Genomic DNA, 16861 nt, shown 5'->3' on the forward strand with positions numbered 1-16861 from the left:
GAAATCCGAAGCTGAAAACGCAACCGGCCGCCACCTGCAAGAGAATGGCGCTCAATGGAACCCCGGGGATGCGGCAGAGTTGGTTATGGAGCCCAATGGTGTAAAGGGGCCAAGTCAGTGACACGAACCGGAGTCCAAGACTGCCAGCTTTCACACCCGCAGAGTGTTGCTCATAGTGACTTGCTACCTCATTCAGACTCGCAGCTGGGGAAATCGGGGGGAGGAAATGGCCAGTAGCGTTGAAAACTAGCGTCAACAACATGGAGAATGATCCAAGCAAGAGAAGGATCCTGTCTTGGAATCGACCCGAGGGTGTGCAAGGGCCGCTGCGGCGGGCACATGGACACTCCATTATGCTTGAGGATTCCGGTCTTGTCGATATTGAATTGAATGGTGGAACAGCGAGGAAGGTGCTACTGCTAGAAGACGTTGGACAAATGTCTAATCTGATCCATGGGATAGTGGACCGCGGGGAGGGCTTCGTATTTAGTTTCGAGTCCGTTCAGCAATGCAACAGGTGCCCAAAATGGTGGCAACCTGATATTCAAATCACGTCGATACGAAGCGCCGGCTACCTTGGTAGCATTGTGGCTGCTCTTTCAGTGGTTCGTGACAGATGACGGCATTTTGGGACACTGTATACATGCGGCAGGGCTCGGATGCTCGTGTCTGGTGCGTTTTAACCTTGTCAAAGCTTCCGGTTGGATTCACGCCCTTGCTGCCAAGCTGGTATGTAGTCACATACCGTAATGCTTCCTGGCATTACTGTTCCGGGCTCTTATATAGTTAGCCCTTGTCGCAACTAGAACCTCTCTTGGAAGAGGTGGGCTGAGCAGAAGTATAAAACCCCTCCGTACACCCAACTACCCCAAACCACCACAATTATAATGACGCAACCAAAAGGATCTCGTGAGACAATTTTACTTCTTCAGTAGTAGGGTAATGACCGCTAACAGTTTATTCGTTGTAAATCTGGAACGGCTATGCTCCGAGCAAGACCGCCCCCATATTCTCCCCATTCAGTACTCCTATGACTGGATCAAAGACACAGCGCCGTACGTGAAGCCGTTTAGCCTCAAGCTCAACAACTACATGCGCTCTGTCTCTACTGATGGCTACAATATTCCCGGCGCTCTGGAAACACATGCCCTCCTTGATGAGAACTCTATTACTCTCGACCCGGTGGCAGGTGGTTTCCCGTGGCCAACGTCCATCCGATGTGTGCGTCAGAATATTCACTGGCAAGCTTCAGTTGATGGATACACCAATATTTTACGAGCTTTCATAGAGGACAAGACGGCACAACGCACGCCAAGTCCGGGTGCTTTCACTATCGCAGACATGGCTCGTAAAGAACTGCTGTATGTGGCGGACGGCAGCTCCCGCTTTGTAACATACATGTACCCCTTTCCAGATGCACAGGTAGTAAAAATGCTAGCTGAGATGCAGTGTTTATCTCTGCTTTTCGATGGTTAGTTCCCGCTGCGTACTTATTGGCTATATTTCAACACAATTTAGCGCAGTGCAACTAACTCTTTGAATACTAGAATCCTGGGAGCTTCACGAACATGAACATGTACGACAGAACCCCGGATAGACCCAGAGGACCAATGTCACAACTGACACCAGGATTCACAGAATATAAGCTTCTTCACATCCCTTATGCCTCCAGAAAACCACAGAGAGCTTTCTCCAAAAACACCTCTACAAGACACTATCTGGAAGTCTATTGAAGCCGTTTTGGCGCATGACATGATGACCGGAGGGAACGGTGGCAGAAACCTCATACAGTTTCTAACGGACTACATTACCCATCCCACTCCGACCAAGGACTTCAGCACGTTTCAAGACTTCATGGACCATCGTTTCAACGACGGGGGAGTGATGTGAGTTTTTCGTACTCTCGCTCCATTAGCAGTACAAATTCAGCCATATTGTACTTTTCTAACCATCTAACAGGGTCTGTTGGAACTCGGCCAAGTTCTCTATCGGATCGAATCTGGATTTGCGAGAGCCCAGATTGGCGCGATTTGTGCGCATCTTTTCAGACCATATGCTTCAGTCCAACGACATTGCATCCTACGATAAGGAAATGCGGTACTGGAGAGAGGGAAAGGCCAAGCAGTTTCTCACCACCAACGGCGTTGTCATTCTTGCTAACTTGCTATCTACTTCCGGGGATGACGCCGCCAAGGCGGTTGCATACGCATACCAGATGGAGAAGGAGAGGCAAATCGACGCAGAATTAGGCGCACTGTTGTCTGGGGACTTTTCTGCCCAAGAATGGCGGCTGATCTGTGCCATGTTGTACTGCGTGACTGGGAATATGATATCTGCCGTTACCATGAACAGATACTCCGGGGATGAGTCAAAGCTTCCTGATGGCGTGATCAAACCGGCATAGGAGCCATCTCATGCATGGGCTGAATGTCAGCTTGCTGAGAACGGTATATGAGTCGCACTTTTCTAGCGGCTTTCCTTCTTTGGTGAGTAATCTATGCAGAGTTTGACAGAAGATACTCATCGTACTTGCGCTGCTTTGAGGTACGTGGCAACGGTACTCTGGCAAATGAACCATCCTTTCTTTACTTAGACGCTAACATGCTGGGTGATGAAAGTCTCCACGATCCGTAGACTAGAAATACGTCGTAGGACCAAGTACCAATAATGGTCAGGCAACGAGAATACTCACTAGGTTCTTTGATACCCACAAATAACCCGATAAAATTGTAGTCTCGGTAGCGGGCGTCCTCCTTGATATGCCCGTGGAAAAGCCACAATACTTTCGTATTTCAGCTGCCCCCCTCTTTCGGCCTGTCAAGCCAAAATAGGATATGCGACATAACGTTGGAATGTAATTCTTGCTCATGTTGTGCCACACGACTACTCACGAAACGGCCGTACAATGCAATCCGATGTGATGTGAGTGCAGGAAGAGAGAGTAATAGGAGAATTGCATGACGCTCTGAATCAGCGCCTGCTGAGAGGCGCTTAGGGATAATCCGGAGTGCCACGTTGACACGTACCAATGTTGTGATTACCTGCAAGTAGTCGGAGATTTAAACACCGTCTCCCGGAAAATACTGACACTTTTTTTCTACCATATCAGAATACCTCGTTCCTGAGTGACCTAGCCCAAGTTTAGCATGTATGCCTGCGGGGGCACAGGACCGGCCACTGGAGAGAATGTCTAAACAAGCAGATGGGCTGAGTGCAAAATTATAAAGCTATCCCTTCAAAACCATGTTATCATGTCATGGCACCTTCTTAATGTAGCGTGTTTCATTCTCACTCCCAGTTAGCTACATCCAAAACTGCACGTCACACAATGCCAGTCGAGTCCACCCACAACATCCTGACCTTGGTCCTTGGCAGCGTGAGTGCAAGAATGTGTGCTATATGTCAATTGTTTCTGCTAATTATGCCGCATTCTCAAGTTTGCCATCTTTTGGATCGGCAACGTGATATGGAATATCTTTTTCCATGCGTTGCGGAAGTATCCAGGCCCGTTGATCGGCCGCGCAACCGTCCTATATTATCACGTCAGATACTTGCTAGGTCATTTGCCGAACGACTTTCACACCCTCCACAGTAGGCATGGCCCCGTAGTGCGTGTTGCTCCTAACCAACTGTCCTTCATCAGCTCGCGGGCCTGGGGGGACATTTATGAATGGCGTCGCGAGGGTAGGTCAGCTCCCGAGATGGCCAAGCATCGCATGTTCCAATCTCTGGGCCCAAACACACCGGCGACCATCTTCACGGCCGACCTTCGTAGGCATGATCAGCTCCGTCACAAATTGGCTCCTTGCTTGTCCGAAGCAGCCATCAGACTGTATGAGCCCAATCTGCAGGAGTACACTAGTCTTCTTATCCAACGGTTGGCTGCCAACTCACAGAATGGGACTCAAGCCATCAATGTGCGCGACTGGATTAATTATTTTGCATTTGATATTTCTGGAAAGCTTGTCCTTAGTTCCGACTTTGGCTGCTTGCGAAACTCGGCTTACGACTCGTGGGTTAAAGCCGTCTCATTTTGCGCAAAGGAAGCTGCTATTCTCCACGTGTCTTTTGCTCTGGGTTTAAGACGGATTATCCATACCATTGCGGGTAAGGCTTTGCTGGCACGGCTCCAAGAACATGAGAACTCGACGCAACAGAAGCTGGATGTGCGCCTCAAGACCAAAGTAGACCCTCCTGATATGGTGGAAGCTTTATTGACCGTAGCTGACCCTCCCCTGGTACGCTTTTAGTACTGCGAAATTATTCAACCCATTGAAATAAATCTGACTTGGGTGGCTTTCTAGTCAAAAAGCGAGATGCTTCAGAACACTTCCCTCCTCATCATAGCAGCCTCAGACACCACATCTTCACATCTCACCGGTGTTTTCTATCACTTGGTCCAGAATCCTGAGGCACTTAGAAAGGCAACCCAGGAGGTCCGGTCCTATTTCTGCCATGGAAAAGATATAACAGTTGCTTCAACTGCTAAGCTGACCTACTTGAAGGCATGTTTGGACGAGGCTTTAAGACTGTTTCCCCCAGTGCCGATGGGAGTACCCAGAGTGGTTCCAAAGGAAGGTGCAATGATAGCAGGCCATCCTGTTCCAGGTGAGGTAATTTCAGGTCCATTCTACTGTAAATGTTCAGGGTCAGCACCCGTGCTAAGAGAGATTACACAGACAATAGTCTCTGTGCCTCATTGGGCCGCGTATCACAGCGAGATCAACTTCTTTGAGCCATTTGAGTTTCGTCCAGAGCGCTTTCTGGGAGATGTGAGATACTCGAGCGATGATCTTTGTGCCCTACAACCTTTCAGCTTTGGCAACAGGAACTGCATTGGGCGAGCGTAAGCGTTATGACTCTTTGTCCATTTTGTGCAGCATGTCTAACAGAGGCAGTTGTAGTCTCGTCAACGCACAATCTCGGGTTGTTATGGCAAAGATTCTCTATACTTTTAATTTGCAAACAGCGCCTGAGAATGATGGGTGGTTGGACAGAGTAAAATCTTATATCCTGCCTGACAAGCCAAGTCTCTACGTGTATTTTCAGCCCGTACCTGACTTTGATGAATAATTGTTGAATTGCAGTTCTGAGTTATTCCCATACAAATCACGGAGGCCGCTAGTAAAAGCACAGGGCTAATTCTGTCGGAGACAAGGGAAAGTAGTTCCTATGGAGAGTTAGGTTTTAGGGTTTGTAAAATCCGCGTATAATACACATCATTCAAATACTTCAAACGCCCGTTGGAGAGGCATGGGACTTGGCGGCTGAATATTCAGCCCGAATTATAATACCCTTTCCCAACGTGCAGTCTTGCAATGGGTCCATTATATGCCAAGGTAGTCAAAGAGACAAACCTCACGATTCCTGCAGCATACCTATATAGTGATACAAAACGCAGGAATATAAGGCGTACCCCATGTATACGGATGAGGTAGGCGATAAGCTGCGTTCCTACTACACGGCCAGAGATTAATGGATGCCCCGCACCAGACATGACACTTGGTGGATGCCATGCCATTCTTTTTATAAGTGCGAGTAATATACTATATGGATTGCTCTCTATTTAGTATCTTGTGCATTAAATACATGCAATTGCTAGCCCATGTATCTCCGCTGGCATTATATTGACGGGTGCTTTGCTAGAATTTGACCAGACATCTACGTATAGCTTCAGGGCCATTGCTGTCCACCAGATGAGACGCTAGATATCAATCTTTCGGTTCTCGCGTTATGTCTAGGAGTCTAGTCTGCTGGCATCCTATAGAGTCAGGTAAGCCTGGTCACACTTTTCACTTTCGCCCAATAACATGAAAGCCGCCAGAATGCAGAAACCCCCTATAGGATGATTCACATATCAGGAGACGCCACAATTCTTTTCACAATACATGCACCTTTCCTTTTGCGTACGTGGGGTTAAGTCAGGCTGTATAACCTCTAATCTTTGGGAGACGGTAATTTAGTAGAAACTATATTACAATATGTTTCTCATAAATGTTTATATCGGCTACCATAAAACTCCACGTCTCTCCTAACTCCTTCTTTTACAGTCTATAGACGCTGTGATTAGGTTATGTTGGTCATGTATTTTATTTGCTCCCCGCTAATTTGCTAGGTTGGCATTTATCTTTTTTGTACTGGTTGCATAACGGGCCAAGGCCATTGAAATAGGAACAAGTCTGGTATCTTGACAATGTATGCCTACGCCCCTTTGGCTCTACCGCTTGTCCTCATATACGTGTCTTTCCCCTTTTTCGCTCTCTAAAACAAGGCTGCTGCGCTCAAACCGGCGTCCCATGAGGTCTAAATAGCACCACTAGGCATCATGACAGACTGGCAAGAGGTTACAACCCATGACATTTCGATGGCACCTCATGTAATTGCTATTGCACGACAGGATAGGATTGTGAAGACGGATGCTTTTCAAAGGCAATGGTCAGGACTGCCTGCCGGATTTCCCCACCAAGTTGGAAAGGGATGCTCTTGTCCGCTCGCGCCAAAGACGGCAAAGGACAAGACAAAAATGACAATCTGAGATCCACCGTCCAATGCTGCTCCGATAAGGTAGTTGTATTTATTGTATATCCTCGGCAGCTTCCTCCGAAGCCATAGCTGCGAGAAGACTCCGACCGCGATGGATGACCAAATCCAGGACGTGTTGCCATAGTACACCTGCCCAGCAAATGACGAAACAATGGCCGTGTTGATCGGCCAGGCTCGAATCCGTGGAAATGCCCTGCCCAGAGCCCAATGCAGAATTGGCAAGGCCGCACCGATAAGCAGGCCGAGAGGAACGAGCACATACCGACCACTGGCGCTGTACATTTGCTTTGCGAGCGCCCACGTGATTGCTTGAGAGTTGAGGCTCTGGTATGTCGATCCGCTCCAGATGTTCGTTCCCGTGGGGTCGAGAAGAACATCGCGCTGGTTGGTAACAATTGTCGTCATGACGGCATAGTTGAATCCCGCTCCGAGCAACGTGCCATAGACCTGGGTACCAAACATGATGCGGTGGGGGATTTTCGTGTACTGGCCAACCTTGAGCCAGTTGGCCAGGTTGACAGCCAGCAAGATGACTTGGTGAGACCAACTCGCAAAGTAGAGGTTGGCAAGCGGTCGACCCGGGTGGATGGCACCAGCTACCATTTTGGAAAGCTGGTTGGTACCAATCCCGGTACCGTAGAGGCCGTAAAGAACGCAGGAAAACGGGGCGATGAATGCTCCGACGAGAAGCGACACTATGTATCCCCATGCTGGCAGCGTGGTTTCTCCCTTGATGTTGACAACCAGCCCGGCGACAAAACACAGCACAAAGAGGGCCACGTACCACCACATGGGAACCTCCTTGTACTTCAGCATGGCTTGGTAGTGCGGATCCGGCTGGGCCCTGCTGCGTGCTTGCTTCCACGCGAGAGTCATATTCTTGCCATAAAAGATCAAGACGTGGGTAATCAGGGCGCCGATGGCCAAGTTTGCCGTGAAGTACCCCCAAACCGTGGTCGCAGTCATATGGGGAAGACCCACGCCGTCAAGCTTCTCTGGGTCAATGGTCCCCTGCCCGTTGAGGATAGACGTCGTGTTGAATCTCGTGCCGTTGCCGTTGAAAAGCGACGTCGACATGAAGGGGAAGCTTTTGGCGCCCCAGGCGTTGTTGTAATAGAGCCCAAGCATCGCCGCGTACCATATCCCGTAGCCAATCCACGAGTTCAACTGCTGCTTCAGTGGCAGGGATAGATACCCGCTCTGGATGTACTGCCAGTCGAGGGAAAAGTTGAGCAAGCCGAGCCCCTTGTTGGAAGACGCGCCGCCAAAGATGGTTGTGAAGACGCGGCGAGTTGCACTGGGGGCATTCATGGACGCCAGGCAGAAGATGGAGATGCCGCCAAACCACGTCACCATGTAGGCGGGGAAAACCTCCCACACGGCAGCGATGGCCAAAGCCCAGCCGAACTTGATCAAGCGAGACCGGTTCTCGCGCTGGTCGAAATGGAGGTTTTGGTAGAGCACGACCTGCGGCAGCGTCGACCAGTACACCATCTCGGCCGGATAGACGATGAGCGGTCGCAAGACGCCGGCTAAAACGAAGCCGCAGAGCGAGATGGAAAAGGTGCCCAGTACTGCTGTCGTGGCAGACACGGGTCGGTCGTAAAACAGTCTTTCCACGGCGTAGATCTCGACACCAGAAAGCCCGTTGTTCCCCGAAGAGGCAATCAGAGACGCCACAACATGTTCTTTGATACCAAAGGGCTGTCCGAAATTGAGAAATCGAAATACACGGCGAAGCCATTTCCATTTCACCCGGTCCGGCCGCGGTGTTGCCAGTGCCCACGCCTCGCCAGCAATGTAGACCAGAACTATGTTGCGGGCTTTTAGCGACAGGAGCAAAATACACGTCAAGTGGACAATCTTACGCTGTAGAAAGACGGCTGACACCTGCATCTGAGTCGGCTTAAAGGTGTAGAGCATGGTGATGACGCTGGACAGAGCTGTGAAAGCCGTGCCCAGGAGTATGGAGCGAAAGGTGAGCGCCGCATCACCATCGTCGCGATCCGAGACGAGATACTTGGACACGTCGGCTCCTACAGAGGGGGGTGTTAGAAACGCCCGGCAAATGTGTACAACCGACCATGCTTACCGTTGCGAATCACCGGATGGCCCTTGACATGTGTGGTGCCGTCATTTTCTTGTGAGTCGGCATCCGCCGTGTGCCTGTCCTGTGAAGTCGTCTGGACCACATTGGGGATTTTGTCTGCCTGCTGCTTAGACATGGCAAAGTTTCCGAAATAAATGAGCACGTCTACCGAGTTGCATGGCCGAATTGAGCGGAATTATGAGGAGCCCAGAGGTGACTGTCATTCATTCAGTCTTGCAACGTGGCGATGGCAAGTTAGAGTCGCGGGTGCTGCCTCTACGTTTTATACTTTGCAACTAGCCCCCTGTGATATTTCAGCCGGTGGGAAACGGCCACCATTGTGAGTGCATTTTCTCCAAGAGGGCATGGAGGTCCACGATAAGGCTCCTTCGCTGGCACTGCCGTAACACAAATTTGTCGTCGGAATGTAGCACATGACCACACCAATAACGGCGTTTTCACGTTTCGCAATTTCGTGAGGTGGTGAAAGGGCTACCGAGTGTCTCGTGGTTGGCGGTTCAAGTCGAGTTGGCCATGGACGAAATCGCGTAATATGTACCCAGAATGCCGAATCCGCGGCCAGTACGCGCTACTTGAGTAGAAAAACTCACTAGTAAACATGTAGCTCTCTATACTAGCCAGGTTATCAGTACAGCCATCATCTGCTAATTTTGAAGGAAATAAAGGTACTGTTTAACCGTTATTATCCGATTGGTTTTGCGACTGACTACCCACAAGGCCTCGCGGCCTCGATGAGGTAAAAACATCTGGCCCCTGGTGACGACGCATGATATACCAGCACATCCGCCTGCTCAAGTCTACCAAGCTGCCGTCCGGGGCACGAGTCATGCTACTGGCTTCTGGTTCTCGAACAATCGACCACCCTGACAGAATACTTGGAATGACACTCTACGTAGTGCCACGAGCTCCACCCACGTGGGTTATTTTCCCGCTCTCCTCATCATTTTGCTACGTTTCTTGCCGAAACATACGCGGCAGCCATCTTTAACCCAGCCATCTACGGACCTTTCCAACGCCTAAATTGGCAACTACTTGCATACACTAGTGCTGGGGTAGCTCGGTGCAACTACTCAAGTTGTATGGCTTTTGCCGCCTTCATTCACACAGAGCACGTTCAACGGCTGGAGGATATCACACGTGTGGACGAAAAATTCCTTTATCCACCCCAACTCATACCTACAGATTGTCAGGATGCGAATCGAGAGTCACTTCATGGAATGTACTGTCTTTGAAAGGTTTCATCAAGGCCTTGATCCTCTCAGTGCATGACTACATATCTTGCACCTCCGTTCCAACAAACACTTTCTTCAGGACAAGGCCGTGTCAGAAATCTCTGAGCTGTGCAATTAGGCGATACATCCACTCTATAAACACATCTCCCATATGAACCACATTTATTCCACTCATGATAGCGTGTGTGACAGCGTCCAAGTCTCTTCCGTGGCCCATTACCTCGGGAGCTAATCGACAAGGGCATTATTTCACTTATCACCAGCCACTCGCTACTGTACAGACATTTGTATAATTACAGCAATGTATTACGTTTGCTCCGTTTTCCGCATCTCCCGTTATCTTACCATACCCACCCGTCTATACAGCGACAGCAAGTATTCGAGACGAGGCGATAATAGAAACGCGTCACAATGCAAAATCACACCATCGACCGCCAAAAACTGAATCTATTGGCCTACTATAACCGAATCAAACAAATCTTTTCCGGCGCTGGTCGCCTTACTTCATATTCTGGAGAAGATACTTGACTCCGGCAAACGCCTCCTCACCGCTAGGGATAATTTGTTCCGGCGGCAAAACGAATCCATGCTCGCCCGTGTCTCGCAACTCGGCAGTGAATATGTAATCGCCTTTCACAACGTCGGCTACGAAATCGACACTGCTGCCACTGGCCTGGTAAATAGTTGTGCAAATCGGACCATAGTTGAACTTGACATTGTGCACAGAGTAGATGGCGTCGACGGCTCCCTTGGCTAGTGATTGTAGCTCGGCGTCATTAGGTGCCTTGGCGTCACAAGAGTAGCCGTATGCTACAAAAATAGCAGAGAATTAGCCGCAAATAACAACACAGTTGGGAAGAAAGGGGGGGTATTGTATCGCGCCGCCTTACGTGTCATGAAGAGCTGCGAGTAGGCGTGCCAATCAATGTACAGCTTCAGCCCTTGCGCGTCCTTGACACCTTGGAGGAACTGAGAGAGAGCCTTGGTCTCGGGCGCGTCTCCCTCGCTCGTGCCCTTGAAGTCCTCGGCGCAAGGGTTAGTAGAAGCGCCTGGGCCCTCCCACTTGTACGGCCAGTTGCGGTTGATGTCGTGCCCGAGGCAATTGCTTCCCGTTGTCCTCTGGCGATTCTTGCGCCACATGCGGTTGGCTGTTTGGGTGTACTTGAAACCTGGAGGCATGATAAGCCCAAGTTGCCAAAGCCAGTTTCTAAAGACTGTCGGTGAATTCGCGCTGTTGCTTACCGTCGACGTTCACAATGGGGAACATGTAAAAGTCGTACTTGTCCACGAATGCGGTGGTGGCATTGTCAGAGCCGTACTTGGTGATGAGCTCGTTGGTCATGTACTCGACAACCTTGTGATCCGTTAGCGACTCCGGATGCCCGTGGTTGAGAGGGTTGGAAACACCAGGGGAACACTTTTACCATGGAAGCAATCCACTCTCGAGCGTGCACCGTCCCGTGGAAGACGACGGCAGGCTTCTTCCCGCCACCTGAGCTTCCAAAGATGTGCAAGCCAGTAATTGGGTTTCCCTCCAGCGTGTTTCCAGAGGTTACAACCTTGGCGTTTTTGGAGTACTTGGCGCCGAGGTCGTTCAGCCACTGCACATGGTCGTCGTAGCTGTGATACGAATCGAACCACGTATCGTTGGCGGATCCAGCTAGATGCCATGATCAAAACGGTGTTAATGACGCAAAATTTTCTCTCTCGTGCACTCTTCTCCCTCTCTCTCTCCCGACTCTCTCCTCAAATCACTCCCCCTGGCAGCATTCGGCAACGTACCAGCGTAGGTCATAAATGTTCCTTCTTGTGTGATGGACTTCCCGAGATCATCATGCATTGTAATGAGATCCTGGCCTTGCATGGCCTTCTGAAACTCCTCGAGCTGACTCGGCGCGACTTGGATATCGGCAAAGGCGCCCTTTCGCGTAGGCGGCTGCCAGGGAATCAGTTGAAGCCTGTCAATGACACCCTGGATGAGGGAGCCGTCGTCCGCAACGGGCACACGGAAGACCTTGTGTCCATCATAGGAGACTGTCGAGTCGACAGCCACGGCCGCGGCCGGTGCCAGAAACGAGGACAAAACAACAAGAGCCTTCATGACGCCGGTTCCGACTTTATTTTCTTCCCCAGTAAGAGGTCTGAGGCGCAAGCAAACTGTTAAAGAGTGTGAAGCGACAAGCACGCTTCAATAAATCGTGCGTGTCACGCACCGGGACCCAAAGGCAGGCATAGCCGGACCTTTTATGTGTCAAAGGGATCTCCTTGTGACGGCTAGTTCCTAGTGTCACAGGGCCAGGATCCGTGGTCTAGTTGGATCTGCAATCAGGCTTTGGAGATGGGAGTAAGTGCGTACTTTTCGGGGTGTCAATCGTCTTGCGAAACGCAAGCTACTGCCGTGTTGAGCAGGTCGGCAAACCAAACATCCAAGGCAACCTTCTACTTTGGGTAGACTGATTGCCGCTCGGCCTCCAGGACTCGCGACACTAAATATAGAATCATGAGACCCTCGCCATTACGCAGTGTCAAGCACGTCTCGCGGGTGCTGAGAACATGTATAAGCCTTGTGCTGGGTTTTGTCGCAACTACAACACATGTGCGCCGAGAGCTTCTGGCCGACCGCTTTGTCTCGATGTTTATGAAAGTTATCGATCGCTCATACGAGGTACAGAGGATAAAAGGACGACGCTAGTTGCTACTGGGCGATGAAACTGCTGATCGATACATGGTTGACCTGCCTAATCGAGACGGGGGACTGCATAGGCAAGTTACAGATTGGAGTCATCTGTAGCCCAAACTGCGGGGATGTCCCCAAAACAAAAGTGCAATCAGTACGACTATGCTTCCGTCCTACGCTGGGCGTCATTTCGATTGGTCGCTGCGTCTGCGGGTGCCGCTGTGCATGACCTCGTTTGTGAGTCTGTGACAGACATGTTAAAGCCGCCAGAGTGTGCCCTGTTGTTCTATCCAGCACCGCGGTTGCTTGATGAACGGCTGTTTCTGCTAAAACTGTGGGTAGTCAGGGGCAAAAATGGACCCAAAGCAAAAGGTCCTCCCAGGTAAAACGCGTAGTATTGTGTTCTATGTGGTTCCAAGAGTCCGACATTATGCTGTTATGTATGTACGGTGATGCTCCCAAGGCTCTATCCATTACTGCTCCACGTCCCTTTCTGCAAAGTCATCGGATCTTGTGCCTTGTGGTTCCAATCTCTGTACCCAGCCATGACTTCCTGCAGGCTTCTGCCAGAGTTTAATTCTTCCAAGCACGTCTTTGCCCTGTCGACGCTCACAAACAAGAAGGCTATGTCCAGGGACACTTTGTCGAGCTGGCCAGCAATGCCCCTCTTGTCTTCCTCGTCAGCAATTGCCCGAGTCAAGCGCTGCATAACCTGCCATCCAGCCAGCACTTGGTCCCGTATCGTTTTGCTCTCCGTCTCATCCAAAGATTGCATCTCCTGTTGACCCTGCGTAATACGAGCTCGTCGCACAAACTTCTGCGGGCTGCGTCGACGCTGCGCCTGCTTCAAAACACCTTGCATGCTATATCCAATTGGCCCAACGACGGCCGATATTGACTTCAAGACCAATCCACTGATCCCCATTCCGGTTCCTTTTAGAAAGCCAATTGCACCCTCGTTCTTTGTTCCCTGAATTGGAAGGCGAACAACACCAGTAACACCGTCATATAAGCCATACACAAACTCCCTGCGCGATGCAACCAGGCCGGAGCGGATGCCAGTGACCCGCGTTGGCCGACGAACCGTGTCGTCGCCGTATAATCTGGGTGCATTGTGGAAGCCCTGCGCAAGAGCAACAACGAGATTAGTTGGAGCTCTAGCAATAGCCAACACTGTCTGGCCGACACTCTTGGATATGTCGACGGCATACTGATCCGGCCCTGGTACGGGCGTAAGAGACGTCTTGCGAACTTTCTGGCTCTTATTCGTTGTCGGCGTCATTTCTGGGGCCTTTTCATTGACCTGCTCGCCCGAGACCCTGTCGCCAGTCTTACTTCCTTTATTCTGCATCGTCCGCATGCGGTGCCTCACCCGCCGGTTCGCAGTTCTCCCAAGCCGAACTGGAGCACTTGCAATGCCGCCAAATATGTCTCGCAAAGAATTCTTCAGCGACTCGGCAACGGCTGTCACGGGCTCACCTGGACCTTCAAAGTCATTCCATTCCGTATGGCGTAGGAGTCGTAAATTTTTCCAACTCAGCTGGCCGCTTTTGACAAGTATTTGGGCAGCCAAAACACCCAGTCTGATATGTGTGCCTTTGACCTTCCAGACAGCAGCGCGTGCTTGAAGCATGGAGCAACTAAGACTCGGAGGGCCATAGAGTCTCAAGTGTTTAGTAAAAGAAGCGACTGTATTTTTTGCGCCATCTCCTTCTTTATTAATTGACTCGGCAATCTTGACTGCGGCAGACTTCGCTTCATCAGTAAGTAAATACTTGATGCCCTTGGCTAGCTTGTCAGACGTTAGATGTTTATATGGCACGGGTTCAGGACCAGCGCCAGACTTGCCCACCATACTACCCCAAAAGTACTGGTCGCCAAAGAAGGGCACAATCATAGTAGGGAGGCCGCATTTCAGGCCAATCGCGGTTGTACCTGCGCCCCCGTGGTGAACACAGCCCCTGACCTTTGGAAACAGCCAGTCGTGGGGCGTGTTGTCAAGCATAAAGACGTTGTCGGGGACGCTATCTCGGCCAAACCCGCCCCATCCTCTCGACACGAGCGCTCTGACACCAGCGGCTTCTATTGCATCAAAGATCATGTCTGTAAACCGCTCCGCATCGTCCACCACAATGGAGCCGAACCCAATGTATATAGGAGGCTCTCCTGCTTCGAGAAAGTCCACCAAGTCCTTTGGGGGCTGAAATGCGGAAGCAAGGTCGAGAAAGACGAATCCTGACACGTCAATTTCTTCGCCCCAATCCTCTGGCTTTGGCACTAAACCTGGTGACCACAGGTACGTGAACGGTACGTGCATACGGTACGTCGCGCACGGCGCCCACAGGGTCGATACGGGATCTAAAGCGAGAGTATTAACTCGAAAGTCGTTGACTAGGTCTCCTAGACCTTGCCAAGTCATTATCTCTACAAGAGGGTAGGATATGAAGTTCGTGTACCCCTGATCGACATTGGATTTCTTGATGCTGGCCAGGGGGTGTGGAAAAGCCTGGGTTGGTGTATATGGAAAGGTAAAGACCAAATGGAGAGGAAGACCCAGGGCCTCGGCGCAGTGAATGTGCGCAAAGCTAGGCGGATTAGCAATAATGGCATCTGCAATGAAGACGTCTCTCCCATCCATCGGTTTGGATTTAAGATCGGTCGTCTCATCTTCAGTGGCGTGGATGCAGGCCCTCCAGAAACCATCAAACATTTCCGCCATCGCTGCGCGCCGTCTTCCAATCTCACCAGCCTTTACAGTCTCGAGGGTTGGAATCATGCCCGGATTCTTTACCATAAACGCCATAAGCTCAGAAGGGTCTCCACCGACAGAGAAAAACTCCAGGCCCGTGTCCTTTTCAACAAGATCTCGAAAGACCGGGGTGGGTGGCAATGCGGACGCGATGCCCAAACTCTTCCTTGATGTACTTGCCAATTCGGAGGAATGGCTGAACGTCGCCACGAGACCCGACGACCATGACCACAATGTTGAGGCGCGGATATATTACTGGGGCCGGGGGTATGGCCTTTGGCGACGTGCCAGTCTTGTTCCTCTTGGGCCGCATGCTGTGGGCAACGGCTCCAAGGGCATTCGCCAAGTAACCAGTGTGTGCCGTCTCGTGAACCGTAATGCATAGTCGACCGTCCCTCCTTGGCCGCCCCGTGCTTTTACAGTGCTCATTCATCATGAGAATCCTCCTCGCCAAGGGTTTCTTTGGTGCTCTGGCACCTGCGCCTGTGCTCCCAACACTTTTGGCATCGGCAGTAGGTTTTGTCCGTGGATGGTCGGTCGCGCCATCATCAAGGAAATCATCATCGGATGAGGAATCGGATTCGTCTCCGTCCCCAGAAAATTGTCCCATCAAAGGGATCCATGCTCTGCTCGGAATCGATTCGGCCCTCCCCCTTGTATCCCCGTACGTGGTCGTCTGCCACCTCTCGAGTGCTGAAGGTCTACGAGCCGAAGATCCATAGCCAGTCGGGAATGGCGCAGACTTCTTCCTCAATTGATCGACCGTTCCAGGCCGCGAGGGTACCTTGAGTTTGCCTGGAAAGCTCTGTGCTGCTGCTGGTGGCGCCGTAACATTTTTGCGAGACTGAGGCTCGTCGGTCGATGCCATTGTCATGGCTGGTTCGTCGGGGGTTTCGAGATGCGGCGGCGGCACGTCATTGTGCCTTGTATTGATCGGGTTTGGGTCTGTAATTTCCATTGTCCTCAGGCAGCGCCCGCAAATACAGCGCAAAAAACAAGCTGGATAGATTGGATATTGAGCCTAGTCAGCGTAGTTTGCCAACAGCCGCGTGTCTCGGGGTCCAAGGGCCACAGCCGGAAACATTTCAAAAAGAATGGATTCAATTGATGTCAAGCAGACTCAGCAGGAAGGCTTGACCAACATTAGGGAGTTGGAGATGATGCTTGATTTAAATGGCCTGAACGATGGAGCCGAGCGTCACATGGTGTGCCGAAGCTTAGCTTTGAGTCGAGGTGGCTGGTGGAGCCGACTGAAGAAGCCGTCATGGATAGAGCAACTGCGCATGTGCGTCAGTGAATGTCCAAATGTTCAAATGTTTCAATACTTCCAGGTTGCTATTGCTAGCCGAGAGAGATTGTGTTTCAATACTTCTCCAAACGCTTGGGTATCGAGTCTGTCCGCCATGTCGCTCAAATGTCTGGTTTGATTAGTAATCATCCCAGGTGCAAATTTCAATTTTCCATTCCATGCCAAGTGGTGCTACCCTATCATGTTGAGGCTATCTTATTAGGGGTGAGGCTGGGCCAAATTCTGCCAAGAAAGCATGGAA

General features: G+C 50.9%; 8 protein-coding genes across 8 annotated transcripts; 3 read left to right on the top strand and 5 right to left on the bottom strand.

Annotated features, from left to right (window-relative positions):
• Positions 1 to 260: 260 nt before the first annotated feature.
• Positions 261 to 1476, top strand: J3458_013146 (uncharacterized protein; the record flags this gene model as incomplete). The annotated part of the gene is made up of 2 exons (XM_066120268.1): positions 261 to 605; positions 904 to 1476. 2 exons carry the CDS (start codon positions 261 to 263, stop codon positions 1474 to 1476), a joined length of 918 nt encoding a protein of 305 aa, XP_065974553.1.
• Positions 1477 to 1662: 186 nt separating this feature from the next.
• Positions 1663 to 2404, top strand: J3458_013147 (uncharacterized protein; the record flags this gene model as incomplete). The annotated part of the gene is made up of 2 exons (XM_066120269.1): positions 1663 to 1886; positions 1960 to 2404. The coding sequence occupies 2 exons, from the start codon at positions 1663 to 1665 to the stop codon at positions 2402 to 2404; spliced, it is 669 nt and encodes a 222-aa protein (XP_065974554.1).
• A 924-nt stretch (positions 2405 to 3328) lies between these two features.
• Positions 3329 to 4250, top strand: J3458_013148 (uncharacterized protein; the record flags this gene model as incomplete). Its single annotated transcript, XM_066120270.1, has 2 exons — positions 3329 to 3376; positions 3438 to 4250. 2 exons carry the CDS (start codon positions 3329 to 3331, stop codon positions 4248 to 4250), a joined length of 861 nt encoding a protein of 286 aa, XP_065974555.1.
• A 1814-nt stretch (positions 4251 to 6064) lies between these two features.
• On the bottom strand, positions 6065 to 9257 carry J3458_013149 (uncharacterized protein). The gene is made up of 3 exons (XM_066120271.1): positions 8636 to 9257; positions 8412 to 8579; positions 6065 to 8354 (listed from the first exon to the last, which is right to left on the bottom strand). Exons 1-3 carry the CDS (start codon positions 8766 to 8768, stop codon positions 6424 to 6426), a joined length of 2232 nt encoding a protein of 743 aa, XP_065974556.1. The 5' UTR covers positions 8769 to 9257; the 3' UTR covers positions 6065 to 6423.
• A 146-nt stretch (positions 9258 to 9403) lies between these two features.
• On the bottom strand, positions 9404 to 11448 carry J3458_013150 (uncharacterized protein). Its single transcript, XM_066120272.1, has 2 exons — positions 10776 to 11448; positions 9404 to 10695 (listed from the first exon to the last, which is right to left on the bottom strand). The coding sequence occupies exons 1-2, from the start codon at positions 11062 to 11064 to the stop codon at positions 10385 to 10387; spliced, it is 600 nt and encodes a 199-aa protein (XP_065974557.1). The 5' UTR covers positions 11065 to 11448; the 3' UTR covers positions 9404 to 10384.
• Positions 11449 to 11569: 121 nt separating this feature from the next.
• Positions 11570 to 11986, bottom strand: J3458_013151 (uncharacterized protein; the record flags this gene model as incomplete). Its single annotated transcript, XM_066120273.1, has 1 exon — positions 11570 to 11986. One exon carries the CDS (start codon positions 11984 to 11986, stop codon positions 11570 to 11572), a length of 417 nt encoding a protein of 138 aa, XP_065974558.1.
• A 1042-nt stretch (positions 11987 to 13028) lies between these two features.
• J3458_013152 (uncharacterized protein) lies at positions 13029 to 15365 on the bottom strand (the record flags this gene model as incomplete). The annotated part of the gene is made up of 1 exon (XM_007813341.2): positions 13029 to 15365. One exon carries the CDS (start codon positions 15363 to 15365, stop codon positions 13029 to 13031), a length of 2337 nt encoding a protein of 778 aa, XP_007811532.2.
• A 52-nt stretch (positions 15366 to 15417) lies between these two features.
• J3458_013153 (uncharacterized protein) lies at positions 15418 to 16269 on the bottom strand (the record flags this gene model as incomplete). Its single annotated transcript, XM_066120274.1, has 1 exon — positions 15418 to 16269. The coding sequence occupies one exon, from the start codon at positions 16267 to 16269 to the stop codon at positions 15418 to 15420; it is 852 nt and encodes a 283-aa protein (XP_065974559.1).
• Positions 16270 to 16861: the final 592 nt, after the last annotated feature.

This window comes from Metarhizium acridum (genome assembly GCF_019434415.1).
Source record: "Metarhizium acridum strain ARSEF 324 chromosome Unknown scaffold_276, whole genome shotgun sequence".
Classification (NCBI taxonomy): Eukaryota; Fungi; Ascomycota; class Sordariomycetes; order Hypocreales; family Clavicipitaceae; genus Metarhizium; species Metarhizium acridum.

Excerpts from the sequence above, each read along its gene's own strand:
- J3458_013149 (XM_066120271.1), bottom strand. The coding sequence starts at position 8,768 with ATGTCTAAGCAGCAGGCAGACAAAATCCCCAATGTGGTCCAGACGACT. Across the intron at positions 8,580-8,635 it reads CCATCCGGTGATTCGCAACG|GAGCCGACGTGTCCAAGTAT; the intron begins GTAAGCATGGTC and ends CCCCCTCTGTAG. Across the intron at positions 8,355-8,411 it reads GTCAGCCGTCTTTCTACAGC|TTCTGGTCTACATTGCTGGC; the intron begins GTAAGATTGTCC and ends CCCGCAACATAG.
- J3458_013150 (XM_066120272.1), bottom strand. The coding sequence starts at position 11,064 with ATGCCTCCAGGTTTCAAGTACACCCAAACAGCCAACCGCATGTGGCGC. Across the intron at positions 10,696-10,775 it reads CTCGCAGCTCTTCATGACAC|CATACGGCTACTCTTGTGAC; the intron begins GTAAGGCGGCGC and ends CTATTTTTGTAG.